This window comes from Amblyomma maculatum, chromosome 2 (genome assembly GCF_055883805.1).
Source record: "Amblyomma maculatum isolate TAMU_Amacu chromosome 2, ASM5588380v1, whole genome shotgun sequence".
NCBI classification, from domain to species: domain Eukaryota; kingdom Metazoa; phylum Arthropoda; class Arachnida; order Ixodida; family Ixodidae; genus Amblyomma; species Amblyomma maculatum.
Genome location: NC_139345.1, coordinates 189,460,739 through 189,471,180, shown reverse-complemented (window position 1 = coordinate 189,471,180; position 10,442 = coordinate 189,460,739). Strand labels below are relative to the sequence as shown.

General features: G+C 44.7%; 1 protein-coding gene across 1 annotated transcript in view; it reads left to right on the top strand.

Moving 5' to 3' along the window:
• Window positions 1-4,530: 4,530 nt before the first annotated feature.
• Window positions 4,531-10,442, top strand: part of LOC146200743 (uncharacterized) — a 40,223-nt gene continuing 34,311 nt past the window's right edge. Inside the window, exons 1-2 of the mRNA XM_084592969.1 lie at window positions 4,531-4,732; window positions 6,094-6,257. Coding sequence (XP_084449095.1) covers window positions 4,556-4,732; window positions 6,094-6,257 — 341 coding nt within the window. The 5' untranslated portion in view covers window positions 4,531-4,555. The remainder of the gene's footprint in view (window positions 4,733-6,093; window positions 6,258-10,442) is intronic.

Below are 10,442 nucleotides of genomic sequence, written 5' to 3'. Positions count from 1 at the left end.
ACGTGACAAGACGTCTGTTATTGACAATGTACAGTGGTTTTTTATGGTTTAGTGATTATATTGGCTAATTTCCAACTTTTTTTCCCCTTTCATCGGTTGTTTACATGAACGGTGAAAGCAAGAAAAGGCAGCGAGGTCAAATTCCCTCAATTGTTAGGACAGTAAAATAGCTTTTAGAGTCCTCTATGTGGCACGTTAGTCTAGCTTCAGGTATAACAGTTTATTGACGCCCAAAAATGCTGTCAGCAGCATGAGCAATTGACCACCGATATTTCATTGGAACAGTGTGGTGGCGTACCAATCTTGCTAGCTTCTCCCAAACACCCACGGCATTTTTTCTGGTAATCTTTGACATTAACCTTATTGTTTTTCACAATACCATTCTCAAAGCTTACGATTTTGTCTTACTTTTAGCATTTCGTTTTCTGTAAAGACCTTTTGTAAGGGAAACAAAGGAGAGAGTGTGATACGCGGGCTTCTCGTATTGTGCAGTGCTGTAAAGCATCCCTTTGATCGCGCGTATCACTTCCTTTTCCTTTTGGGGCAGAACAATAAGCGCCACTACTCTTACAGGATATATAAGGCAAGATTGAAATGCTTATGGGACCACCACAGGTATATAGTTTCACTACCGAGAAACAAATTTAAGAATAATAAAATTTTATTTAAAGTCCCCTTTATACATATGCGGCTGGCGCCACACATTTCCGTTCATGTCTTTATGGAACAATAACTCACCGCTGAATAGAATAAGAATACTAAAGATAACAGGACTGGTCATCCCCAGCCTCTGCGTATTGGCTGTTGTATAGCAGATGGAATCCCCTTACGGCGACAATGTGCTTAAAATTTCTCTTAATGCAGGAAACCTGTACTTATATTCATGAAGGCCCTACCGTGAAGTATGTGAAGTATGTTCTGCAGGTCTGAACGCCCACTTTACATATAGGTTTTGCGAAGCACTGCCATGGAGAAATGCGAAGTGACTGGTCGTTGTTGTGGCTGGCTCACGGGATGAAATTATGAAAACCTGTCATTTTGATCCAACGTCTGGACTTCTGGGGTTTTGTCGAACATTCGCGCGAATATACTCCAATCAATAATGACCTCACCTATCATAAAGGGTCTTGATTACACCAGCATGCGCTGCGAATGTCAAAGAGGTAAGACGCTGCCTTTTTAGTCTGCAGGTTACCGTCACCGCATCGCGCTGGTGAAGACCATTTTGGCAAGTAGGCTGTGGGCTTTCAGCATGTGGCTTTTTCTCTCATCTCTCATGTCCAAATGAGTACCTAAAATACATTAACATTAAACAAATGTCACGGATCTGCTTGTTTGTTTTTTTTTTGTCCAACTTGGAGCATCGATAGATCGCTGTTGGCACGGACTACCTCACGCGGTATGCCGAATCGTGCGTGAACATTACTTTCCGGAACAACAGAGGATGTAGCCGAGATTTTCAAGTCAATTGTTCTTCGCCGCGGAGGCCTAAAGTTCCTGATCACTGATCGCGATGCCGTGTTTATGTCCCCACCTTATTTATTTATTTATTTGCATACAGCACCAAGCAGCATTGCAATCGCAGAGGGTAGTCGTAGATATTGCTCTTAAGTCCCGCTCACTACCTCAGAAATACTGCCATTTCCCAGGCGAACGGGCTGAACAAGCGCCTTAAGGCACCGCAGACATTATCTTTATGTGTGTGAATGTCGAGCGCGGAGAATTGGACGACATCCTTACTGACGTTACTTTTTAATGAAAACACCGCCGCTCAACCCCCGCGGTTTCGCCGGTCCGCCTGCTGAATGGAAGAGAAATGGTTTTAAAGCTTGATGCAATGCTGTCCCAAGTCAAGGCAAATAGATCCACGCTATTCATATGTAGCTTACCACGATATTCAACTCGTCCCCTAGCAGTCGGAGGATCTCAACAGCTGCAAAGACCACCAGCGCATCGATGCCGGTATAGATACAACATCCGGTATTGTGAAGTTCATTTGCAACCTGGTGCCAGAGTGTGGGTGTGGACTCCAGTTCGACGTCGAGGCCTTAGGGAGAAGCTCCTAAGACGCTTCTTTGGGCCTCATGAGGTGGTTTTCCGTGTAGGAGACGTTGATTACAAAGTGCTCCCGATTGTGGTTCGCCTGAAACCTTCCTGTGGCTTATAGAGGCACGTCGTCTGACTCTTGTTGGTCTAATTACGCTTCAACGTTTCAGATACACCAATACATGGGTGTTCAAGGAGTAGTGTCGCATGTCTGCTTGGGCCAGATAGGCAACTAATAAGAAAAGGATCGAGTGGAGTGCACCTGTACTCGGTCGCAGCCGCTTCGCCTGGTTCCCGCTTTTTCCAAGACGCTGGCTCAGGACGCCTTAGCCCTATCCTTCCCGGTCGCCTTTTCGGTTTCCCGCAACTACGCGTGAAATTTAATTAGTGAATAGTGTTAGTATTTTGTCATAATGTTTAAAGCCCGCCGGGAAGACGAAAGAGTACGCTCACATTTTGCAGATATTTCCTGTTTACTCTTAAACCTGATTTCTTGGACTAATTGGCAAAATATACATTTGAAAAATCTCAATATACCACTATTCAGGTGTTACAGCTGCACCCCTGTGATATAAAATGTAATAGCTTATTGTTGCAGCTTGTCGAACAGCAGGCATCAGTGATTTACATTGCATTGGTGCTTTCTCGCGCCTTTCCTTTATACCTTACCGAAACAAACTTCACACCACATTTTTGGCACGGCCCCTAAAACAAAATAGAGGGAACTGTTACGTTCCCTATGCCACTACAGGTTCATATCGGACCTTCTCACGGTCGGTGGAGCAGTAATCATGGGGATTCGTAGTCCTCGTCGCGCCAAGCTGCTTCGCACCCTGTCTACCCAGGCCAGAGTGCAGAGGCAATAGCGATTGCGAGATTAACAGAGCGTGAAGCGGTAAAAGAGAGGACGCTTAGGGCATCGCGTTTATTGCGCCCGCACATGTGCGTGCGTGTCGTCGCATTCCTAGATTCAGCAATGATGCCCAGAGCTTGCGCTCTACTTTCTAGCATTGCTGTGACCGAGATGCAGAGACGAGATATTGGCAAATAATTAGATTGCAACTTAGTCGAACGCGTCGGTGAACATCATGCTCTACATCACCTAAATATGATGTTCTTTAAAGCCGTTTAGAAAAGGTGATTTACGACTGAGCTTCCTCGCCGTCGCAGTGCCCGCATGTATTGCACTTCTGTACCTGTATCCTTTTATGGGCAAGTGCAGCAAGCTCACTGCAAATAAGAGATGTCTTCAGCATTAGCTTACGAAGTTCTCTGCTTTATTTCAGTGCATATTATCTCGAAAACCCTTATGTTTCATGCTTGAAAAAATTAATAATTGTCTAGTTGGAGCATGCTATAGAAAACCTAGCATTGAGCACTGCTGCTGACGAGAGAAAGCGGTGCGTCACAGTTGCCACAGTTAACAAATGCCTACGTATAAATCACTCTACGTTTTTTTTTTTTTTTTTTGGGGGGGGGGGGGGTAGGAGAGACGGTACACGGTGACACGTTATTTGACTTCCAGGCTCTGAGTGGCCGTCTAAGCCCCGATGCTGATGGCCGATAGAAGTAACAATCCCTGTGTAAACCGATCAGCCCGAAAATAATTGAACTAAAGATATCGGGCGCAATTTATTTCTTATACACATATATCTACGTCAGCAAGTTACCGATAAATTTGAATTCCGAAATGTCGGGAATGTTTAGGTTTCTATTCACGGTGGTTTTCAATGATTGCATGATGTGTTTATGCTCACTGCGGTTATTTCTGCTGTCTACGTCGGCATACTGATATGATGCTGTGCATCTTGGAAGTACAGTGCAGATGTTTGCTACTAAGTTACGTATTCAGTTTACAGATATAGCTTGATCAAAAATAACGCAACTGCTCCGGCAGCTGTCTGTTAGCGAGATATACGGGTCCATAATGATGGTTTGGGATGAGGCATCAATTAGGGAAGGGTGTGTATGTATAGTTCTTGTATTTGAGCAGGTGATATATGCAAACAGTTAACTTGGAGAAATGTATTGCAGAAGCTTCGCTGTTAATGCCACTGATATAGTGGCTTCAACACTTAAACTTTCGCATTCATTAAAAATCTGCTCATTAAAGGAACTCTTGTAGCCTCGTTACTTAATTGTGCTCAAAAGCGCTTCCCATTACCATGATTTCACGTAAAATGATGTCACCCATGTTGCGAGGAAACGTCTTGCAATCTGCAAAGATCACTTCTACAGCAGTGCCGAAGAACCACACTTGATCGCCCCGCCGGATTAACAAATGACACACTTCTGGCTATTTAAAGGAAAACAAATGCTTCGCATTGAAATCCACGTTGACGTTGCTAATGAGACAGGACCACGTTGCTAATGAGACAGGACAACATTCATATCCGGGCTTATAATGTACCGTTGCACGAAAGTGTGGATTATCTGAAGCCAAAATTTCTCACATGGTACTTCTCTTACAGCGCGCGTTCCTTGCGGCCTCCCCTAATGCAGCGCCGCAATGGAGGTGGAAATGAAGGCCCAAAATAGCCCTGGCGGCGGCAAGCTTGGGCGCAAGAAGCGCCTGACGAAGAAAGTCGGTGGCGGACGGAAGCCCACCGCCGCACCAACAGAGGAGCACCAGAATGGAGGAACCCCGCCACGCAGTGACCAGACTCCAGATTCACAAAGCAGTAGGGTAGGGTATTCGCCCCATTTTTGCCAAAATATTTTTGCTTCTATTTCTGTTTTTGGAGAGTTGAGCAAATGATTAGAAAATATACACGGGTACGTGCACCATAATAAACATTTCGGGGTAATGGTGGTAGAGGCTGAGAGCACAATAAAGCACATGGTAGGAATTAACTTGTGTTGCGCACCATTGTGTCGCCCTGCGAAATGCGCCAGTACAGTAGTTTCGCAGCGAGCTTAACACCAGTCATACGCCGCTAACAGCTTTGTTTCTTTTGTGACAACCGCGCTGCACGTAAGTCGTTGCATAACACACTGCGAAACATTTATTTTTCTTTACTTATGTGAAAGCTTACCCTTTTCTCCCAGTTTTACTGCTGGTTAGCGCGTAGTGACAATGCACGGGGACTCGTGAGTGTGTGGGCGTTCACTCGTCGATGTGAACTAAGCAACAGAAAAAGTGGGCGAAAAGAGTTGTGCAAGTGCAAGGTTTCTTCTGTGCAACGTTGTGCAAGTGCAACGTGTCCAGCGTCCACATACGCTGCATTACGATAAAAAACGATTGAATCTTTGCGCAGTTTACGCACCTAACCCGCTTGACCTACTTCCGCCCGTACTTCCTCCGCTTTGCGTGGCCTCATAGGCTTTCTGTCTTCAGTCGTTGAGCCGGATATCTATGTTTTCTGTAGTAATCATCACCAGCCTAAGCCCATTGCAGAGAAAATTCTAACTAAAAATGGTCGCCCGGACGCTGAAATGTTCTTTGTAGTTGTTTTCTGTGATTAAGAATGACATAGTATGATTTAGATGGAGCCAGATTTCAAGTGTTGATGACGCCTTTGAAGACAGTGCAATAATGAGCAGCAGTTAATGTTTCCGTTTCACGATTCTCGTGGGCTGGATGCGAAACGAGAGATCAAATGCCTGCTTTTTTGAAGCCTATACGGGCTGTTGCACATTAGGTGAGTGGTTATTCCGATTTCCTGCCCAGATAAATGCTGCTGGATCAAATTCTGGCCACAGCCACCTAGTCCCGTTGAAAAAAGGGTAACTGCGTTGAGCGATGTGTGTCTGCGTGTGTATGTGCCTGCACCGAAGAAAAAAAAAACCAAACAAAAATAAAAGAAACGCCAGTGAACGTACCTGTCCCTATATCAGCAAATGTGTATCAGCGGACGATAAAGAAAATCATATATTCAGAAGTGTTAAACTAGAGTTAAGCGCTTCATTCTATCTTTCACTTCGCTCCCCTCCCTCCCCTTCTCCTTCCCTCCTTTCGCCACGTCGCGGCTGATCCGCTGACTGAGATAAGAGAAAACTGCAGCGGCCTTGCTTGCGTGCATAACACTTTCGTATTCGTTCTCCCAGGGCAAGCAACAGCCCTCTGCCGGCGACGGCGGCACCATGCAACATGCTCCTCGGAACAAGGCAGCTTCGCTGATGCAGCAGCACCGCTCGGTTTGGCGAAACGAATTCCAGAAGCTGCGTGACGCGGAAGAGCGGCTCAAAAACGACATCGTCGACAAGCTCAGGTCGGGGTCCCATTCTAAGACTGTTAGCCTTGTTAGCGACTTGAACTTTTTTGGCCAGAAATATTTCGATACAAATGTGCTGGTTAGAATAAATGGGCAGGTCAATATTGTGAACACAGGATAACCGATGGTCACTAAGGGAAACCGACTGGATTCCTAGAGAAGGAAAGCGTAGCCGGGAGCGGCAGAAAATCAAGTGAGTGGATGAGGTTAAGAAGTTCGCAGGGATTAAGCGAATACAGCTAGCATATGATCGGCTCAGTCGGAGAAATATGGGAGAGGCCCTACAGTAGGTGTATTTCAGATGATGGTGATGTCATGTTTCGATATTTTCTTTGCGTCGTGAAGGTAGATGCATCATTGCATGCTTAAGCAAAAGCACATCCGCTCAAAAACGCATCGTATGCGCGACAAGCATTAGGTGGACTGTAATTCAGCTCTCGGCAGGCCAACCACACTCTCTTAGTACAGGTTGGAAGCATTATTCAAGTATCTTCCTACAGATGACACTTTAGGCTCTTGTACAGTTTTTTGTTAAAATCATTTATTTCCTGTGTCCGATGTCGATATTACGTACCCCATTGTATAGCTCTCCTGATGTGTTTAATTTCATTCGCAAGAATTTTGTTATCTTCAATAATAATTTTGCAGCTACAGCAATAGCCTAAAATTGTGAATTAAGCTGAAGATCAGCGACATTTTACGTTCTTAAAAAAAGAAAAAAAAAAGACAGTGGATAGGAATTAAGAAAGAAAGAATATGTTTAGAAGAAAATGGAGGTCATTTCATGCAATGGAAAGGGTTTCTGCGCAGCGCTCATTAAACGGCAGTACTGTCTAAATGTTGAGGTTCCTTACTGCTGCGCCTTCATTAGCAGAAAATTTTATTATTTAGGTAAATGTAACGCAACCCATACCGCAGTTGGTGTGCACGCATTAAAAAATGGATACCATGTGTGTCATACTCAGAAAAAACCACGTGCAATTGTGAAGACGGCGCCTAGCTCAGGAAAATTAGGTTAAACAGTTATAAATAAGCGACAGGAGAAAAACAGGGTGATCTTCAATCTGCGCTCGTAAATTGAGATGGATTTTTATCACTTCAGCCTTAAAGATACCGGTTTACGCATTTACCGTTCTCTTTATCAGAGGGAAAAAGTCTACTATCACATTTCTTGGAAAGACGACTAGTTTTGCGAGTCGGAAAGTTTTAGTCGATATCTAAGGGAATCTTAAAATTATTGAACACATGTTCAGGGCTTTCGTTTCTGCAAAGGCATATTGTGGGGCTAAGCTCTCTTCTTTGTCGCGCTGAAACATTATGTGCACCAGGCCTCCTGAATATTGGTCACTATAGGGGGACGTAAAAGGGCAGCACATGACTAAACAGCATGCGTCGAAACAGCATACAAAGAACAGCGCAGTGCAAAATCATCACATAGGAAAAACAGAGCATGTCGAAACAGCACATGCTGTAAAATAACAAAGCGAGAAAAGAGCAGACGGAGAAAACAACACATCGACGAAACATCACACAAAAAAAAAGACTACACCAAAGTGACGAAACAGCGCAGCCCACTACGGTGGAGCTCTGAAGGAGAGGGAAATTATCGTAGTCATTTACGCCAAGGTTAAATGAGAACGGATACAGCAGCAGGGTGTGGAGTTAGCGAGTGCTGTTTTTGTTACTTAATTAAAAGAACACGGGTATAATTTGACGTCTGAACATAACAGAAAGCGTGGCGAGTGGGAGGCTACTCTGCAAATGTTGCACTTTTCGTTTCTTAATGAAATAAATAGGACAATGATCCAACGTCTAAATAAGAGAGGAAACCCACTCTTACGCGGGACGTGCTTTTTTTTAGTGCATTTCATTTCAGGTCGAACAGTTGTTGACCGCACAAACTCTTTGACAGAGGACAATTACAAAGAATACAATGCGAACTATGTAAGCGAAATGGCTCAATTAAGAAGCGTTTGTTTGTGTGGTTTTCTGAACCGTGTAGAGATTAGTTTTTGACCATTTATTGAGTGCCAGGAATTCTATTACCACGCTTATGTATTACTAAAAAACAATGCCTATTGAGTAAACACCTGAGGTATTCGTAGCCACAGTGCCATCCTCATATAAAAATACTTGATGCTGGTGTCAGAAATCTAAGAACACATAGAAATATTGAATATCAACGGTACCAGCGGACTTCCTTGCGTAACACTGTATTTTCCAAGTTCAAATTCGGTGTATTTTTTTCATAACGTTGTTTGTTACCTAAGGAAATAAAGGAATAGGTAGAAAGAAAATTAAGATGGGTATTAAATGAAAGAAAACAGGTTAGCTGCTCTAATAAATTTTAAGGGGGAACGATGATAATGAATTTGCGTCCAAGCAATGAAAGATAATATCCAACCTTAAAGAACACCCGGAAAACATCAATGAAACAATGGTTTAGGTGCCAAATATTTAGGTGCTAAATATAAAATGGGTTATAACCGGACAACATTATTGAATTCTTAAATTCAAAGAGTAGGACATAATGCTGCAGCTAAAACACCAGCTGATCGAGGCCAGGAATAAAGACGCGAAAGTAGACCTGGGGCTGGACGTTTCCAAAGCTTCCGACAGCACCGAGCACGCAGCTATTCTAAACAGCTTGCAAAAAAAGAATTTCCTAACGGTTCGATACACAAGCATCGAATCTGGATATAAAAATCTCGAAGGGGCCGGCCGCGAAGTAATTCCGCAAAGACTAGTCTCATCACCAACGCTATTCAGCATCGCGATGTTAGTATGGAAGGCAAATGGAGATAGAAATCAGCAGATATATGCTGAACGAAATCGGCATTACACGCGCAAACTCGGCAGATCCGAGTGGAGACATTCCGGTCCACATGAACATGCTCGCTGTGCATCACGGCTTAAGCAGAAAGGGCTGGGTTGAAGAATTGCGGCGAAGATTCGAAGTTAGAAAAGATTGCTTCAACATTCATGCACAATAATAAGAGGGGAAAAGGGAAAAATCGGTGTTATCCTACGCGAAAAAGCGAACATAGTCGTGCTGTACGGTCAGGAATAATTCCATAAGGGCGGCAGAATTAGTCACTGCCCTTGTAACCACTACGAAACATGCAATTATTATAATTACAACTGCATGCCCGTCTCTGCGGTGGCAGCGAAACTTCTCTACAAAAACCAAATCTAGGTCCAGAACATTACGGAAAACAACGCTAGCAGACGAAGGACAAGGAAGAGGAGGACAAAGAACTGTTTATGTGACGCGGTTCGGCTGTTTTCGGAATAAAAGTCAAGTCGTTAGAGCAGTTGTGTTTCCTCTGTAAAGAAGACAAAGAACAGAAAACGCTGCGGCATCGCCATCACCATCGCTTGTCTCCGGCGCCAATCTCGCTCGCGCTGAAGCTGTGCCCTGCGGCTGGTAATTCGATCCCTTGTGCCCAAAGTACTGCCAGCGCTAGACGTTCCAACCAACCATTAAATCCACATTTCACTTGGTGGAGGTCAATCTGAAGTTCCCTGTACCCATCTCGCCCTGGAACTTCGCAGCAGAACATTGACTACCCCAATGACGGAGCCGACTTCATTGCACCTGCCTCCGCCCGTCACCTGCACAGGTGCGCTCCGTCAACGGGACCCGGCTACCTTCAGCGGAAGCAGCGATGACGACGTCGACGATTGGCTGACCACTTACGAACGGGTCAGCCGTCACAATATCTGGGACGACAACCGTAAGCTCAACAATGTCATCTTTTACTTGAGCGACGTCGCTAATCTGTGGTTTCGAAACCACGAGTCGGACTTTTCCACCTGGGCGAATTTCAAGACTAAATTTTCTGATGTCTTTGGCCGCCCCGCCGTCCGAAAACTCCGCGCGGAACAGCGTCTTCGATCGCGACTACAGCTGCCTGGTGAAACGTTCACCAGTTATATTGAGGACATTGTTGATTTGTGTCGCCGCGTTGACCCGACCATGACCGAGGCCGTTAAGATACGTCATGTCCTCACAGGAATTGATGCCGGCGCTTTCAACATGCTTATCGCCAAAGGTCCCAATACGCTCAAGGAAATATACGACCTCTGTCAAAGCTACGACGAACTCCGCAAGGAGCGTGCTTTGATTCGCCAGCCTGATGCATCACTCGCTGGATTAGCCGCGGAGAGGGAGTCATCTAG